Here is a 19,820-nt window from a genome sequence, read left to right on the forward strand (position 1 = left end):
AGCAATTTTCTTAATTTTACTCTTGGAAAGAGCAAAATTTCACCCTTGAGGAAATGAAATATTTGGCTTCCCAAGTTTGTTCTAATTCTGACGATCCAGGCTGCAGAAATATAAAAAGTAATTCTTAAAATTTATTTTAAAATTTTCACCTTTACTCATTTCCTGAAAACCTTAAAATGTGCTTTTTAACCATCCACATTTCCTGTCTTTTATTTGTATTGTCAAGTGAAGCAGTTCCAGCAAATGAGTCAGTTGAGAAGGAAGCATTTCTTTCCTGATATAATGTGTCAGTGGCGCTGTTTTAAAGTGTTTCCAGTATGTTATGACATTAAGTAACATCACACACAAACACACACATATGTGCATGAGCTAACTAAAATACTAGTGGTGAACCACAGACACTATTCCCTTCCCCTTAGGGACCCCAGCTTGATTTTGTTACTTCCCTTTCTTTTAACAAACATGCTATATGACATATATTTTCATGTTTAGTTCGATAAATTAAATTTTGTTTTGGTTTGGGAATCTGTAGAGACTCTCACATCTTACCTGGGACCCAACACAATGGACCACTGAACTCTGATGCCCAGGCCTGAAAGGACTGTGGCCCCAGATCAAGAGCTCAGTCCCCCAAAGTGGAATCCAGTTCAGCAGAGACACACCAAGAACAGAAAAAGCATGAAGCGGGGTAAAGCACTGAAGAGTCTCATAAAAGAGAAAATCAGAATGGAAACTCTATAGGGAGACTCACAAAGTTAGGGAGATAATGAAGGGTCAAAATAGAATGGGACTTCATGGAGGCAAGTATGTACAAAAAGTACTGTTAAAACCTATGTTAAGGACATGGGCATGTCTTGTGTTGGTTAATTTTATGTGTCACCCTGGCTAGGCATGTTGTTCATTTGTTTGGTCCAACACTAATCTAGAAGTTGCTGTGAATGTCTTTGGGTATGATTAGCACCTACAGTCTCTTAACTTTAAGTAAAGCAGGTTGCCCTTGATAATGTGGATGACCTCATTCAATGAGTTGTTGACCTTAAGAGCAAAAACTGAGGTTTCCTGAAGAAGAAGAATTCTGCCTCAAGTCTCTATCCTAGAAATTCTGCCTTTTTCCAGACTGTTGCCCTATGGATTTTGGCCTCAAGATCACAATCTCAACTCATTTGAATTTTCAGCCTGCTGACTTGTTCTACAGAATTCAGGTCTTCCAAGCCTCATAGTCATGCGAGTCAATTTCTTAAAATCAATCTATCTATATCTACAACTATATCTATATATTTCTGTCTCTATCTCTATTGCTTCTCTTCCTCTGGAGAATCCTGACTGATAAAATCTCTATTGCCATCCTTCTGTAATGTGAGTATGTAAAGTCTGGAAGAGTCTCCTGAGCTGGAAGATTTTGTTTAAAGCTGCAAAACCCCAGCCAAGCTCAAGGATATTTTGAGCTACTTGAGAACCACTCTTTTTGTGCAGTCTTTTTTTTCCCCTCTCCACCTGGAGAAAATTGGAAATGGTTATTGTTTCCTTTGGCTTAAGAAGTGCCTGCTATCTTCCAGGTATCTTATTTGGTGTTTAATTTAGATTGGGATCTCCCGAAAGCAGACTCTGAAATAAGAATTTGAGTGTAAATAGTGTGTTGGGGTGACTCCAGCAAATACTGGTGGGAGAGTAGGGAAGTGAGACAGGGAAGGAAAACAAAGCAGAGTATGTTAATAAATGGGGTAACGCTGAAGGCTGAGGTTCAATGCCACTGAGACTTCTGGGAAACTGTGCTCTAAGGGCATACAGCTATGCACCAGGAAATGGGCTGAATATCAAGAATACAAATGTTGCATTAATTTTCTAGATGTTGCATTATTAAAATATGTTTTATATTAAAATAAACACAGGCATATTTTGGAATACCTACATAGTCTTGTAAATTTTTGACATAAAGCTTGGAAACTCAGAGATATTTTGAGGTAGTTGAGAACCAGTCTTTTAGGGGAATCTGTCTTTTCTTCCCTCTTTATCAAACCTGGTCATTCAGTTTCCCATTTGAAAGCTTCTCCTTGCTGTGATAACCACTTCGTCCCAGGGCTCATGGCCTTGCTCCTTCCACTGCATAGAGCTTGTCACTGGGTTGTTGTTTAGTGTCCAAAGAAAGACTCTTTGCAACCCCAGGGACTGTAGCCCACCAGGTCTTCTCTGTTCATGGGGTTTCCTAGGTGAGAATACTGGAATGAGTTGCTATTTCCTCCTCCAGGGAATCTTCCTGACCCAGGGATCAAACCCAAGTCTCCTGCATTGGCAGGTGAGTTCTTTATCGCTGAGCTACCAGGGAAGCCGCTGCATAGAACTTCTCTCTGGCTTAAGTCCTGGTAATAGACCTGTCGGTCACTTCCCTAGAACTTGCTGCTATTAACCAGTGGGCCTGCTCGTTCTGCTCTAGGGGGCCACGCTCTGCCCCTCACTGGCTCTGATCTCAGATGACGGGGTCTCTGACAGATGGGGCTTGGTATTCTTTCCAGGTCTATAACTCAATCCTAATTCCCCATCTGCATCCATAGGGATAACTTGTATAGTCAGGCCCCATTGCAGTCTTTGACTTGATCATAAGGACTTAAAATATTGTAGCTGTCTTATTCATATATATATATATATGTATATATGTATATATATATATATATATATATATATATATATATACACATGCTTGCCTTATATGTGCCACTGTGTCTTCAAGAAAACTGGAACAATGACAGCTGGCAAGTGGTACACTGGTCTCCCAGGAGGTAACAGAAGTAAGGCCATATAAGGTGAAAAAGAGCAATATAAAAGGAAATATCCTGGAATGGAAACGTCTGTGTGTGTGTGTGTGTGCGTGTGTGCATGTGTGCATGTGCAGTTTGGAGGAGGAGGTGAGAAAGCAGAGTTGCAATAACAGACACGGGGAGAAAATGAGCCAGGTAGATCCTGCTCCACCCTGTTACCTGGAATGGGGTGGAAGTGCTGGAGGAACTATCGATAGGACATCCCTTGGCAGCAGTAAATCTCTTTCTCCCCAAGCAGCACAGGTTGTGTTGAAAAATAGATTGTTTCTAACATTCAGTTCCGCTTGTACAACCAGAGAGAATAACCTAGAGTTTCAATAGACTGGTTTCTGGATACAGAGAGCCCTTCATCAAAAGTCATTTATGCACAAGCCATTTTCTTCACATGTCACCAATTTTTGTCCTTTTTAGAAAAAATAGCAGTTGCAAATGTTTTGCTCTTGCCACATAATCATTTATTCATAGACTTTGTTTTACAAATGTGTCAACCTTATTGGTTTTTAACTTTTAAAATATCATATCATGATGCTGAGAAATTGCCACATCTAGAAGTATTATCATTTAGATTCTGGGTCTTAAACTGCACACAATCAACTCTGTGTGAATAGCAAGTGATCTGAATATTGCCTAACTCTAAGGATTTTCATTTATTTTTAGTCTGACTGGCCCAAATATCAATCAGAGAAGTTCATTTACAAGTGTTCATATCATGGTAAAATTTTATACTAAAGGCATTTTGGACAATATGGCAGCATCAGCAAGCAATTCTCCTTCATCCTTCTCCCAGGTTTGAGAATAAAATACTAGGTTATTTCTTGCCAGGCTTTCCTGTAGCATTCTTTCTGGGGCTTCCTAAAAAATAGCCTTTCCTCAAAACAGAGACACACAGTCATTGAGAACTCTTCTTTTTCTCCCCCTCTGGAGTTGTAGGCAGCAGTAGAACATGTCACTTGGATCGACAGCAGCCATCTTGAGACTGAAGCAATAAGCTAGGTGGTGAAAGCTGGCATGCTAAGATGGTGAAATGGAAAAAAAAGAAGAGGTCAGATTATTGATGATTTTTTTTGAGGCACTGAACCAAAATTGTGCAGTAGAAACTACCGCACAATTGCACTCACCTCACACTAGTAGTAAAGTAATGCTCAAAATTCTCCAAGCCAGGCTTCAGCAATTCGTGAACTGTGAACTTCCAGATGTTCAATCTGGTTTTAGAAAGGGCAGAGGAACCAGAGATCAAATTGCCAACATCCTCTGGATCATCGAAAAAGCAAGAGAGTTCCAGAAAAACATCTATTTCTGCTTTATTGACTATGCCAAAGCCTTTGATTGTGTGGATCCCAATAAACTGTGGGAAGTTCTGAAAGAGATGGGAATACCAGACCACCTGACCTGCGTCTTGAGAAACCTGTATGCAGGTCAGGAAGCAACAGTTAGAACTGGACATGGAACAACAGACTGGTTCCAAATAGGAAAAGGAGTATGTCAAGGCTGCATATTGTCACCCTGCTTATTTAACTTATATGCAGAGTACATCATGAGAAACGCTGGGCTGGATGAAGCACAAGCTGGAATCAAGATTGCCGGGAGAAATATCAATAACCTCAAATATGCAGATGACACCACCCTTATGGCAGAAAGTGAAGAGGAACTAAAAAGCCTCTTGATGAAAGTGAAAGAGGAGAGTGAAAAAGTTGGCTTAAAGCTCAACATTCAGAATACTAAGATCATGGCATCTTGTTCCATCATTTCATGGGGAATAGATGGGGAAACAGTGTCAGACTTTACTTTCTTGGGCTCCAAAATCACTGCAGATGGTGATTGCAGCCATGAAATTAAAAGATGCTTACTCCTTGGAAGGAAAGTTATGACCAACCTAAATAACATATTAAAAAGCAGAGATATTGCTTTGCCAACAAAGGTCCATCTAGTCAAGGCTATGGTTTTTCCAGTGGTCATGTATGGATGTGAGAGTTGGAGTGTGAAGAAAGCTGAGCACCAAAGAATTGATGCTTTTGAACTGTGGTGTTGGAGAGGACTCTTGAGAGTCCTTTGAACTGCAAGGAGATCCAACCAATCCATCCTAAAGATCAGTCCTGGGTGTTCATTGGAAGGACTGATGCTGAAGCTGAAACTCCAATACTTTGGCCACCTCATGCGAAGAGCTGACTCATTGGAAAAGACCCTGATGCTGGGAGGGATTGGGGACAGGAGGAGAAGGGGACGACAGAGGATGAGATGGCTGGATGGCATCACTGACTCGATGGACATGAGTTTGGGTAAACTCTGGAAGTTGGTGATGGACAGGGAGGCCTGGCGTGCTGCAATTCATCAAGTCGCAAAGAGTCGGATATGACTGAGTGACTGAACTAAACTGAACCAAAATTGGGATGCTCTTCCAGATTTGTTGCTGACAATTTAACCACTGTTATTTGTTATTTGGATTTCTCTCCTAAGAGCTTTAGAATTTACAAGGAGTCAACACAGTTTTGAGATTGTTCACAGAGCCAGTAGCCCAACCTTCCGCATTCACACACAATGGTCTGGAACCAGAGGAAGAAAAGATAGCGAGTGGAGACTAGCACAGCCTGATACTTACCCTGGACTCAGAAATGAGGTATAGCCACCTTGTAAAGAGAGATGGCAAGAAGATCAAAGAGATTTTTCATGAGGGCTTTGCTGAGCCTTGGGAGTTAAATACTTCTGAAATACTTCTGGTATTTTGCAGCTTTGGGAGCACGAAGAAGCAACACCCTGGACAGTGGCTTGGGGGTGCAGGCCATCGCCAGAGCAGGCAGAGGAGATCACGAGGGGAAATTTCCTTATGCACACCTGTGTCGTTTCCTAACAGTTCTCACGAGTAACAGGAAGAGACTTCTCAGACGAGCCTGAGGTCTTGTGCCAGCACGTGGGGCTAACTACTCAGTGACAGGTAGTCGATACCACTACAAGCTCATTTGTTCCCAAAGACAGTGAGATCTGTTGACATTCGTGACCCACACGACAAAAATACATCATAATTTTTATTGAAGTAAACTCCTGACAACATACAATTCAAGCCATTCTGCAGACACAGTAGGCTAAAAGCGGAGCATGTGTGCTTAGCCAATCAGTCATGTCTGCCTCTTTGTGACCCCATGGACTGTAGCCCTCCAGGCTCCTCTGTCCATGGAATTCTCTAGGCAAGAATATTGGAGCGGGTTGACATTCTCTTCTCCAGGGGATCTTCCTGACCCAGGGATTAAACCCAGGTCTACTGCATTGCAGGCAGATTCTTTATTGTTTGAAATACCTGGGAAGTTCAGTGTCTCCTTCAAAAATAACAGCTGAAAATAATTTTCATTGCAAATTGTAGAGTTTATGCAAGCCATACTCATGTGAATAAAATAAGGACATGTTCTGGTATACCCTGAGTGCCTTAATTTTGCATTAGACTGGCAGGGTTTTTTTGATGTGGTCCACATCCTTGCCTCTGTGAGGCCACTGGTTAGTGATTTTCAAATGCATCCCCTCACCCACAGTGAAATCTGACATGACATTGTATGTAACACAGATCAAAGGAGAGCAGCTCTGAGGAAGTCAGTCATGACTGGGCACACGGCCTTTCACATGTTGGCCCAGAGTACCTCTGCTCTGAATTTGAGGCAATTTTGAGGAGACTTCGCTCTGCATCTATTTTGCTGTTGTCTCTGTTTATGCAGTTTTAATTATTCAGATGATTTGGACCCCTTTGGCTATTCATCTGTTAGTCTGGGTCATGGTTCCCTTGAAAATGTCAGAAATAGTGTATTTTCCCAATCCTCGACCCTGTAGGTAAAGTAAGAATTTCCAAGGCAAAGTTCTCCCTTGAGGGACAGAGATAAGAAGCAGTACTTTCTGTTTCTTATGAGACAATTACGTTAAAGTAATAAAACTTCCAGATTCACAGGTGAAAGGGGCCTGTCTACCATTTTAGCCCTTTGTGTACTGGGCTCACCATCCCTTTGGGACTGAGACTTCCTTGAGAGAAGGGATCATTTCTTACTCATATTTGTATTCCTTGCCATTCCTAGCACAGAGAGGTGTTCTGAAAAATGTGGCTAAATTGAATTGAAAAAAGAAAATAAGGCACTCTAGGATTGAATTATACTCCAAACACATCTGCTTCTATGGATGTGAGAAACACTTTTTTAATGTTAAGATTAAATTTTAACTTTGCTTGAGCATGTCATCAAAAAAAAAATTTGAACTTTTTAATTTCTGCTTTAAGACTGAAAGTTATTTTCTCCTTAAAAGAAAATTTTTTAAAGCCTCTATGTGTGTAAAGAATTGTGCTCAGTACTTTCATATGTCTTGCTGCATATCTTCAGGTACTTTCTATTTCCTTGTCAATTGAACAGGGGCCTGTTTTGTCAAATTATCCAATTTTAATATTTAATTTATTACTAGTTGCTGATATTTTAATACTAGGCACACTATCCCCTCAGGTGGGTCTTTTATCCTCTTGTTACAGAAGAGAAAGTGGGAACTCTGATGATGGAGGACTCGAGTAGCTCCAAGGGGAACCCAGACTTTTCTGACTAAAGGCACTGTGCTTTTTCTTCAGCTCCACAGTTTCATTTCTTTCCCTTCTATACTTTATGACCTTTCTTAGCCTAAGCATCCCTATCTCTTCAGTTATTAATCACGTCACCCTTTTCAATCTCAAAAACACTCTCCAAAGTTTTGTTGTTGTTGTTGTTGTTGTTGTTGCTGTTCATAGTGACATTCATGCAGAGATTCTTGAATGGGTGGAATGTTGGGATAAACGGACTGTAGAGAGTTGAGGAGATGCACTCATATACAAGTCTGAGAAATTCTGAGTTGTGGGAGAAAGTTTTGTAGAGGAGCCACGTATTTTGTAGAGTATGTAAATTGCCTTAAGCACCAGGTTTGATCCCTGGGTTGAGAAGATCCCCTGGAGGAGGGAATGGCAACCCACTCCAGTATTCTTGCCTAGAGAATCCCCATGGACAGAGAAGCCTGGCAGGCTATAGTCCATGGGGTCGCAAAGAATCAGACACGACTGAGCGGCTAACACACTTTCCCCCTTGCCTGCCTCACTCCAAAGAAACAAACTTGACCAAAGGGTTTATTCGGGATCTGTATTTATCATCATAATATTCTGAAAGCCAGGGTACTGCCTGTAGATGCCAGAGGTCTGGTCCCTTTGAATTTCTGTTGTTTACCTGTTCTAGCCTTTTGCTGTTTAGAATACAGGCCTTTGGCCACCAGGGTCACCATCTCTTGGAAACTTGCCTAAAGTGCAATTAGCAGGTCCTACCAGAGGCCTGTTGAATCAGAAGATCTGTTGTGATGCCTAAGCATATTCGAGTTTAATGTAGTTATACTAGCATAGTTTTTGCCAGCAATCTTGGCCTCTTTTCTTGGAATCCTACCTTTTCTCTGCTTAAAATATATGTATGCATATATCTGAATTTAATTCTTGATTATTTTGGTGAGGTTATTCTAATACATGTATTATTCCATAGGCCTTTCAAAATTAGCTGCCTTTTGGAATGTCATTCAATTAATCAGATACTTCTAGTTTTCTTTGGGTTTCCCTGGTGGCTCAGAGGTTAAAGTGTCTGCCTGCAATGCAGGAGATCCGGGTTCGATCCCTAGGTTGGGAAGATCCCTTGGAGAAGGAAATGGCAACCCACTCCAGTATTCTTGCTTGGAGAATCCCATGGACGAAGGAGCCTGGTCGGTTTGCTATGTTATGTTGATGTCAAGAACCACGTTTTATTTACCTTTGTGCCTACACGATTTCTTGTATGTAAAAGCTCAGTAATTTGAAAGCTGAATGAATTTTGAATTGAGTTTTGATTGAATGAGTGAGTGCATGGAAGAAGAGGAATCTATTTAGATGGCACATTCCTTAAGACTCGGGCAATGTCTTAGCTACCACTGAATTGCCAATGCTTCAGAGAAAACCTATCAATAAAATGCTTATTATTGTAGCTGTTAGGTGGGGAGATGTTGTATATTTATTTCTGGCATAAGACCCCAGAGAACAGAAACAGAAAATGAAATAAAATGGAGCGCTAAGTACAGTGCCAGGCACCCTCACAATTGTTATCTCAGCTTATCATCACAGCATCTTGTCATCTGGGTATTATTTTACTGAGGCTGAAGCCGAGTTCTTCACTTGAAGCACCTCGCCCAAGTTCACGCAGCTAGGGTCAGAGCCTCTTAAGTTTTGGAAGTCATTTGCCATATCATTGTGTGCACTGCCCCGTTTTCTGTAGAAACTGGAAAGTGGAAAAGGAATGATCCTTTATGATAAAACACAAAAATACACAACTTTCTGATTTCCCCTGATGCATCAGAGGCTCTGTAGATCTGGAGGAAAGACACCCTCTTTTTGCCTTTCCACCACAGACTAAGCGGGAACAATGGAATGGAAAAACTACTCTCGCCTCCTCCCCCACTCCGCAGGTCGTTTTCTGCCAGCGGAACGCAGGTGCTGGGCCTTCAGGCTTGAGGGGGGACCAGAGAGGAACGGACTCACGGCCTGGCAGTTGCCTAGTAACGCCCGCTGGAGGAGTCCCAGCGTAATAAGGTCCCCGAGAAGTGTCACTGGTCTGGAGTGGGACCCCGAACATAGCCTGTGCTCTCCGCGCTAGCGGCCCCCGCTACTTGGCGGGGTAGGACAGGGGAAATGTTGCAGGAGGAGTCGGATCTCTCTCTCATTATTGCCCAGATAGTCCAAAAGCTCAAAGGCTCCAATTTGTACGCTCAATTGGAACGGCAGGCCTGGGTAAGTGAGGCTGTGGGAAGGGATGGAGACCCGCGGGGCCGCGGCGTTGCCCCGGCTCCTTCTGCCTCCGGCAGACCTAAGCCCGAGTCCGCCTCGGCTCTCTTCAGCTCCGCTCCTGGGCACGGAAAATCCTCCCTGCCCTGGTTAAGCTCCACTTGCTCAGTCTCGGGCGTCGGGTAATAGATTTGTTTTTAAAGTAGGGTGGGGCACATCATGCCTTTCTTTTAGGCCAGAGCACCGCTGAGGCTATTCATTCATAATGTAGAGCTTTACAGGATCTAATTATTTAAGCTGCTGAAGTCGTTGGAGGTAGGTTAGAGTATACCTTCCTTCGCTTTTTCCATCCTGTGGGTGTGTTTGAGCCCTCAGGTTCCTTTTGACTTTGGCTTCTATGACCTTGCTGTCTACCCTCCGTGCAATGATTCCCCCTCTAACGGCCCACCAGGCATTCATTATTTTCTAATGGGTTAGGTTCTTTGGATGCAGAGATTGATCAGGAGACCTTTGCCTTTTTTTGTGAGTGTGACAATTGGAATCATACACTATGTGAATTTTTGTGCTTGGTTTCTGTCATTTTGCATAATTTGAGATTCGTTCATGTAGTTCCTCTTTCAGTAGTTATGTTTCTTTTTACTGTTGAGTAATATTTCATTGTTTGAAGGTACTACGATTTGTTTATCCATTCCTTGGTTGTTGGGCACTTTCAGTTAACAGAGTTATGGTTTGTTTCCATTTATAAACATTATGAGTAAAGCTGATATGTTTCCTGGTATAGTTTGTTTGTTTAATTTTCTTTTCTCTTGAATAAATACTCTGGAGTGGAATTGCTGAGTTGTATGGTAAGTGTATGTCTATAAGAATCTACCAAACTTTTCCAAAGTGGCTGTATTATTTTGCATTTCCACAGCAATTATGAGGATTGCTCTGCATCCTTGCTAGTGCTTGGTGTAGTTTTTAATTAATCAATTTTCATTTGTAATTATACTCCTCTAAATCTTTTGCCTTTAAAAAGATGGTGTTTGTTCTCATACTGGTGAATTGTACGGTTTCTTTATGTATGACATAAGTCCCTTATCAGGCTTCCCTGGTGGCTTAGTGGTAAAGAATCTGCCTGCTAATGCAGGAGATGTGGTTCGATTCCTGGGTCGGAAAGATCCTGTGGAGAAGGAAATACTCGCTCCAGTATTTTTGCCTGGGAAATCCCATGGATGGAGGAGCCTGGTGGTCTACAGTCCATGGGGTGGCGAAAGAGTTGGATACAACTTAGTGACTAAACAACATATGATTATTGTACACATTCTGTTAAAAATTTCCCCAAGTATTTCATGTTTTTTTGATACTGTTAAAATGCTGGTGTTTTTTTTTTCTTCTTTCAGTGTCCAATTATTTGTTCTTTTTTCATTTGTACTTAGTATACAGGAACATAATTGATATTTATATATTTACCATGTATCCTGGGGCCTTACTAAACCTATGTATTTGTTATAATACCTTTTTTTGTAGATGACTTAGGATTTTGCAAGTCAGGTATCATTTGCAAATAAAGATGTTTTACTTCTTCCTTTCCAATCAGTGTGCCTTTTAATTCTTTTTCTTGCCTTGTTACACTGGCTAGTGATTCCAGTGTGATGTTGTCTAGATACTTTTTGTTAAGTTGAAGAAGCTCCCTTCTATTCCTTGTTTTCTGAGAGTTTTATTACTAATTGATGTTGAATTTTTTTCTCAGATTTCATAGTTTATAGTTTACTGTTGTTGTGGACTCTATGAATTTTAACAAATATATAATGCCTTGTATCTAACATTGTACAGCATAGTTTTTGATATCGTGGAAATACTCTGTGCTTCTCTTGCTCATCCCTTCCTCCCCGTGAACCTCAGACAGCCACTTACCTTTTTACTGTCTCCATAGTTTTGCTTTTTTCAGGATGTCATATATATATAGTTGAAGTTATACAATATGTAGCCTTTTCAGATTGGCTTTCACTTAGTAATATGTATTTCAGTTTCCACCATCTGTTTATAGCTTGATAGCTTATTTCTTTTTAGTGCTGAGTAATATTCCATTGCCTGGATGTACGACCGCTTGTCCATTCATTGAAAGATATTGACTGCTTTCAACTTTTAGCAATTATGAATAAAGCTGCTACAAACATTCATGTGCATGTTTTCGGATGGAGACATTTCCAACTCATGTGGGTAAATTCCAAGGATTGTAATTGCTGGGTTATATGTAAGAATAGTTTATAAGGACCAGCCAACCTGTCATCCAATGCCTTGCTTTTTATTTTTATTTTTTAAATTAATTTTAAATTTTTATTGGAGTACAGTTGCTTTTTGACAGCTCCTTTCTCTTGCGCTTTTGGCAGCTGAACTTTGTCTTGTGGCACATAATGGGTGAGAGATTCCTCCCTCTCCCTAGTGCTGACTTTCCTCTGCTTTGTACTGGTATAGGACTTGGGGCCTGCGAGAGTTTTCTTATGTTTCCATGAGGAAGGTAGTTTTTCATCAATCATAATCCCCAGAGGCTTCCCCTGTGCCTAAGTGGTAAAGAACCTGCCAGCTGGTTCAGGAAACATAAGAGATGTGGGTTTGATCCCTGGGTCAGAAAGATCCCCTGGAGGAGGACATGGCAACCCACTCTAGTATCCTTGCCAGGTCAATCCCATGGACAGAGGAGCCTGGCGGGCTACAGTCCGTGGGGTCACAAAGAGTCAGACACGACTGAGTACACACGCATACACCCAGAACCTCTGCCTTGTCCAGAGGTTTAAGGCCTCTTCCTCAAATGAGAGGGGCATTTGGGCAATGTGGCGTGGTTGCATGCTGTTTTTGGAGTGGTGGCCTATCCTTTCTTGCACACCTGTGCTGCGGAAAGGGACCCTTTGCAGTTCCCTGCTCTACCCTCAGCCCTGATGGAGACCTTTGGCAAAGAGCACGCAAGTGTGAATTCCCCTGTGTTTTAAGCTCCCAGTGTTTCTAAACTTGACATACTAGCCCACATCTAGTCTATAGCAGTTAGTTTTAGCTGAATTTTTCTTTCTTGCTTGTACAGTAGCCTCCTTTTCCTCCTGTGCTTTGTCAAATATTAAATAGTTTGTAGTTCCTTTTGTCTTTAGAGGGGCTTGTTACTGTTTGGAATTTAATTCATTTGATTGCCTTAAAACTTCATTTTTCTGTTGAGTTCAAAAGTTAAGATTTTGTAGATTATACCATTCTTTCTCATTGTTAGGGTGGGAGTAATATTTTCTTGTTCTGACTTTCCACATCGTATACATTAGCAGAAATCCAATAATAAGTGTTGAAGGATTGAACCTATGTCAGTGAGAAAGATTGGTCTGTAATTTTCCTTTCTTGTAATGTCTTTGACAAGTTTGTATCAAGGTTATGCTGGCCTGATAAAATGGCATCTATTTGATGCAAGAGTGTTACAAGACAGTGTTATTTCTTTCTTAAATGTTTAGAAGAAGTCTCCATTGAAGCCTGTGCCTCAGATTTTCTTTTGAGAAGGTTTTTTTTTTTTTTTTTTTAATTAGTAAAGCTTTATTTTTTAGGATGGTTTTAGGCTTATGGAAAAATTGGGCAGAAATAGAGTTCTCATATATCTCCTCTCCTTACACAGAATTTCCCTTATTAACATCTTGCATTAGTGTGCTACATTTGTTATTATTGGTGAACCAGTTGATATTGATACATTACTGTTAAAGTCCACATTTTACATCATGGCTCACTTTTTGTATTATACAGGTCTATGGGTTTCAACAAATGTGTGATACCATGTATCTTACAGAATAACTTCAGTTCAGTTCAGTTGCTCAGCCGTGTCAAATTCTTTGCGACCCCATGGACTGCAGCCTGCCACACCTCCCTTTCCATCACCAACTCTTGGAGTTTACTCAAACTCATGTCCATTGAGTCAGTGATGCCATCCAACCATCTCATCCTCTGTCATCCCCTTCTCCTCCCACCTTCAATTTTCCCAGCATCAGGGCCTTTTCCTTTACATCAGGTGGTCAAAGTATTGGAATTTCATCTTCAGCATCAGTCCTTCCAATGAATATTCAGAACTGATTTCCTTTAGGTGGAGTGGTTGGATCTCCTTGCAGTCCAGGGGACTCTCAAGAGTCTTCTCCAACACTATGGTTCAAAAGCATCCATTCTTTGGCTCTCAGGTTTCTTTATGGTCCAACTCTCACATCCGTACATGACTACTGGGGAAACCATGGCTTTGACTAGATAGACTGTCTCTGCTTTTTAATATGCTGTCTAGGTTGGTCATACTTCCCTATCCTGAAGATCCTCTGTGCTCTGCCTATTCATTCCTCCCTCCTTTCAAGCCCCCAGCAGCCATTTGGCTTTTACTGTCTCTGTGGTTTTGCTTTTAAGAATGTCTCACTCTTGTAATTATATAGTATGTAGCTTTTCAAATTAACTTCTTTTACTTGGCAATGTGCCTTACTGTATATCTTTTTGTGCCTTGACAGCTTTTTTTTCTGAATAATATTATATTGTGGGGATATATCAGTTCATTTGTACATTCACTATCTTTTGAAGGACATCTTGCTTGCTTTCAAGTTTGGCAGTTATGAATAAAACTGATATAAACATTCCTGGGTAGATTTTTGCATTGGCATAAGTTTTCAGCTAATTTGGCTAAATACCAAGAAGCATAATTTCTGGTTTGTAAGACTTTGGTAGAAACTGACAGCTTGTCTTCTGTTGTGGTTGTACCATTCTGCATTCCCACCAGCTTTGAATGACCGTTCCTGTTGCTCCATGTTCTTGCCAGAATTTGGTGTTACCAGTGGCTTAGATTTTAGCCGTTCTAATAGGTATGTTGTGATATCTCACTGTTGTTTTAATTTACAGCTCCCTAGTGACATATGATAAAGAATATCTTCTCATATATTTATGTGCTATCTGTATGTTTTCTTTGGTGCGATGTCTGTTCAGTTCTTTACCCGTTTTTATTTGGGTGTTCTTATTGTTGAAGAGTTTTAAGAGTATGTTTAGGGTACAAACCCTTTATCAGATATGTGCTTTGCAAATATCTTCTCCCAATCTGTAGCCAGTCTTTTCATTCTCTTAGCAGTAACTTTCCAGAGAAATTTTTAATTTTAAGGAAGTCCAACTTACCAGTTTTTTTCTTTGATGGATCTAAGTATGTATAAGAATTAATCTCCAAAACCAAGGTCACTTAGATTTTCACCTGTGTTATCTTTTAGAAGTCTTATAGTTCTACAGTTTACATTTATGATCCATTAAAATATATATATGTACACACACACACACACATATATATATTTGGCATGCAGATGTCCAGTTGTTCTAGTACAGTTGGCTAAAAGAACTGTCTTTGCTCCATTGAATTGCTTTTGCTCTTTTGTCAAAGATAAATTGATTATAAATAAGTGCTGTAAAGGGTGTAGAAAAAGGGAACCCTCCTGCACTGTTGATGGGAATAAACTGGTACAGCCACTGTAGAGAACAGTGTAGAGGTTCCTTAAAAAGCTAAAAGCAGAGCTACCATATGATCCAGCAATCCCACTCCTGGGCATATACCCAGAGAAAACCATAATTTAAAAAGATACATATACCCTAATATTCATTGCTGCACTGTTTACTATTTACAGTAGCAAGACATGGAAGCAACCTATATGTCCACTGACAGAGGAATGGATAAAGAAGATGTGGTAGATGTATAGAAAGAAATACTACTCAGCCATAAAAAAGAATGAAATAATACAATTTGCAGTAACATGGATGGACCTAAAGATTGTCATACTGAGTAAAGTAAGTCAGAGAAGGACAGATGTCACATGATATCACTTACATGTGGAATCTAAAGAAAGTTATATTATATACCAATCTATGTTATATTCTTATACTATATTCTTTGCAGCCAAAGGTGGAGTTTTGTGGTCAGCAAAAACAAGACCTGGAGCTTACTGTGGCTCAGATCATGAGCTCCTTATTGCAAAATTCAGACTTAAATTGAACAAAGTAGGGAAAACCACTGGATCATTCAAATATAACCTCAATCAGATCACTTGATTATACAGTGAAGATGACAAATAGCATTAGATTTGGTATACAGAGTGCCTGAAGAACTATGGACAGAATTCATAACATTGTATATGACACAGCGACCAAAACCATCCCCAAGAAAAAGAAATGCAAGAAGGCAAAGTAGTTGTCTGAGGAGGCCTTACAAATTGCTGAGAAAGAAGTGAAAGGCAAAGGAGAAAAGGAAAGATGTACCCAACAGAATGCAGAGTTCAAGAGAATACCAAGGAGAGATAAGAAAGCCTTCTTAAGTGAACAACGCAAAGAAACAGAGGAAAACAACAGAATGGGAAAGACTAGAGATCTCTTCAAGAAAGTTGGAGATACCAAGGGAACATTTCATGCAAAGATGGGCACAATAAAGGACAGAAATGGCAAGGATCTAACAGAAGCAGAAGATATTAAGAAGAGGTGGCAAGAATACACAGAAGAACTATACAAAAAAGGTCTTAATGACCCAGATAACTGCGATGGTGTGATAACTCACCTAGAGCCAAACATCCTGGAGTGTGAAGTCAAGTGACCTTAGGAAGCATTACTGCAAAGTTAGTGGAAGTGATAGAATTCTAGCAGAGCTGTTTAAAATCCTAAAATATGATGCTGTGAAAGTGCTGCACTCAATATGCCAGCAAATTTGGGAAACTCAGCAGTGGCTGCAGGACTGGAAAAGGTCAGTTTTCATTCCAATCCCAAAGAAAGGCAATGCCAAAGAATGTTCATACTAATGTACAGTTGCACTCATTTCACATGCTAGCAGAGTAATACTCAAAATCCCTCAAGCTAGGCTTTAACAATATGTGAACTGAGAAATTCCAGATGTACAAGCTGGATTCAGAAAAGACAGAGGAACCAGAGATCAAATTGTCAACCTCCATTGGATGATAGTAAAAGCTATGGAATTCCAGAAAAACATCTGCTTCTGTTTCATTGACTACACTGAAGCCTTTGACTGTGTGGGTCACAAGAAATTGTGGGAAATTCTTCAAGAGATAAGAATACCTAACTACCTTATCTGCCTTCTGTGAAAGTGTATGCAGGTCAAGAAGCAACAGTTAGAACCAGACATGGAACAACAGACTGGTTCCAAATTGGGAAAGGAGTATGTCAAGGATGTATATTGTCACCCTGCTTATTTAGCTTATATGCAGAGTACATCATGTGAAATACCAGGCTGGATGAATCACAAGCTGGAATCAAGATTGCCAGGAGAAATAACAACCTCAGATATGCAGATGATACCACTCTAATGCTATCATTCTAATGGTATCTTCACTTTCAGAAAGTGAAGAGGAACTAAAGAGCCTTTTGATGAAGGTGAAAAAGGAGAGTGAAAAACTTGACTTAAAACTCAACATTTAAAAAACTAATATCATGGTATCTGGTCCCATCACTTCATAGCAAATAGAAGCAGAAAAAGTGGAAACAGTGACAGATTTTATTTCCTTGGGCCAAAATCACTGCAGATGGTGACTGTAGCCTTGAAATTAAAAGATGCTTTTTGGAGGAAAAGCTATGACAAACCTAGACAGTATATTAAAAAGGAGAGATATCACTTTGTTGACAATGGTCTGTATAGTCAAACTGGGGTTTTACCAGTAGTCATGTATAGATGTGAGAGTTGACTGTAAGGAAGGCTGAACACTGAAGAATTGATGCTTTTGAACTGTGGTATTAGAGAGACTCTTGAGAGTGCCTTGGACAGCAAGATCAGACTAGTCAATCCTTAAGGAAGTCAGTCCTGAATATTCATTGGAATGACCGCTGCTGAAGCTGAAGCACCAATACTTTAGCCACGTGATGCGAAAAACTGACTCATTGGAAAGGACCCAGACACTGGGAAAGACTGAGGGTATAACTGAGGATGGGATGGTTGAATGGCGTCACTGACTCAATGGACATGAGTTTAAGCAAACTCTGGGAGATAGTGAAAGACAGGGAAGCCTGGCCTGCTGCAGTCCTTGGAGTTGCAAAGGAACTTAGCAACTGAACAATGAACAACAGCAGCAACAGAAAAATGGTACAAATGAACTAATTTACAAAAGAGAAGTAGAGTTATAGACATAGAAAACAATTTTATGGTAACCTGGGGCAGTGGGGGTAGGCAGGACAGGGAAGAGGGGTAGCTAAGAGACTGGGATCAGCATGTACACGTGTATGTAGAAACATATAAAATAGGTAACTAGTAAGGACCTGCTGTATATAGCACAGGGATCTGCTGTCTGTGTTTTTTTTTTTTTTTTTAATTTTATTTTATTAGTTGGAGGCCAATTACTTCACAACATTTCAGTGGGTTTTGTCATACATTGACACGAATCAGCCATTGAGTTACATGTATTCCCCATCCCGATCCCCGCTCCCACCTCCCTCTCCACCCGACTCCTCTGGGTCCTCCCAGTGCACCAGGCCTGAGCACTCGTCTCATGCATCCCACCTGGGCTAGTGATCTGATTCACCATAGATAATATACATGCTGTTCTTTTGAAACATCCCACCCTCACCTTCTCCCACAGAGTTCAAAAGTCTGTTCTGTACTTCTGTGTTTCTTTTTTTGTTTTGCATATAGGGTTATCGTTACCATCTTTCTAAATTCCGTATATATGTGTTAGTATGCTGTAATGTTCTTTATCTTTCTGGCTTACTTCACTCTGTATAATGGGCTCCAGTTTCGTCCATCTCATTAGAACTGATTCAAATGAATTCTTTTTAACGGCTGAGTAATATTCCATGGTGTATATGTACCACAGCTTCCTTATCCATTCATCTGCGGATGGGCATCTAGGCTGCTTCCATGTCCTGGCTATTATAAACAGTGCTGCGATGAACATTGGGGTGCACGTGTCTCTTTCAGATCTGGTTTCCTCGGTGTGTATGCCCAGAAGTGGTATTGCTGGGTCATATGGCAGTTCTATTTCCAGTTTTTTAAGAAATCTCCACACTGTTTTCCATAGTGGCTGTACTAGTTTGCATTCCCACCAACAGTGTAAGAGGGTTCCCTTTTCTCCACACCCTCTCCAGCATTTATTGCTTGTAGACTTTTGGATAGCAGCCATCCTGACTGGCGTGTAATGGTATCTCATTGTGGTTTTGATTTGCATTTCTCTAATAATGAGTGATGTTGAGCATCTTTTTGTGTGTTTGTTAGTCATCTGTATGTCTTCTTTGGAGAAATGTCTGTTTAGTTCTTTGGCCCATTTTTTGATTGGGTCATTTATTTTTCTGGAATTGAGCTTCAGGAGTTGCTTGTATATTTTTGAGATTAATCCTTTGTCTGTTTCTTCATTTGCTATTATTTTCTCCCAATCTGATGGCTGTCTTTTCACCTTACTTATAGTTTCCTTTGTAGTGCAAAAGCTTTTAAGTTTCATTAGGTCCCATTTGTGAACCTATGGACACCTTATCTTTGACAAAGGAGGCAAGGATATACAATGGAAAAAAGACAACCTCTTTAACAAGTGGTGCTGGGAAAACTGATCAACCACTTGTAAAAGAATGAAACTAGAACACTTTCTAACACCATACACAAAAATAAACTCAAAATGGATTAAAGATCTAAATGTAAGACCAGAAACTATAAAACTCCTAGAGGAGAACATAGGCAAAACACTCTCTGACATAAATCTCAGCAGGATCCTCTATGACCCACCTCCCAGAATATTGGAAATAAATGCTGTCTGTGTCTTTAACATTACCACAGTGTCTTGACTTTCCTAGCTCCATAATAAGCTGAAGTTGTCAGTCCTGCAACTTTGTTATGTTTTAGTATTGGCAACTGTTTAAAGAACAGATTTATTTTTTAATAGATATAGGAGTATTCAGATTTTCTATTCCTTCTTTTGTCAGTTTTGATAAGTTGTGTTTTTCAAAGAATTTGTTTATTTAAATGTTTGTGCGTGCGTGCTTAGTTGCTCAGTGATGTCTGACTCTCTGCAACCCCATGGACTGCAGCCTGCCAGGCTCCTCTGTCCATGGGATCCTCCAGGCAAGAATGCTGGAGTGGGTTGTCATGCCCTCCTGCAGGGGATCTTCCCAACCCAGGGATCGGACCCAGGTTTCCTGCATTGGGCGGAATCTCTACTGTCTAAGCCACCAGAGAAGCATTTAGATGTATACCTGTGGCCGATTCATGTTGTTGTATGACGAAAACCATCACAATATTGTAAAGTAAC

General features: G+C 40.5%; 1 protein-coding gene across 2 annotated transcripts in view; it reads left to right on the top strand.

Annotated features, from left to right (window-relative positions):
• The first annotated feature begins 9,383 nt into the window (after positions 1-9,383).
• The window catches only part of TBC1D19 (TBC1 domain family member 19), a 136,352-nt gene continuing 125,915 nt past the window's right edge, over positions 9,384-19,820 (top strand). For both annotated transcript variants that reach the window (XM_065907425.1, XM_065907427.1), the window contains exon 1: positions 9,384-9,591. In XM_065907425.1, the coding sequence (XP_065763497.1) occupies positions 9,493-9,591 (99 nt within the window). In that variant the 5' untranslated portion in view covers positions 9,384-9,492. The remainder of the gene's footprint in view (positions 9,592-19,820) is intronic.

The sequence above is a fragment of the Muntiacus reevesi genome, chromosome 16 (assembly GCF_963930625.1).
Source record: "Muntiacus reevesi chromosome 16, mMunRee1.1, whole genome shotgun sequence".
Taxonomy (NCBI): Eukaryota; Metazoa; Chordata; class Mammalia; order Artiodactyla; family Cervidae; genus Muntiacus; species Muntiacus reevesi.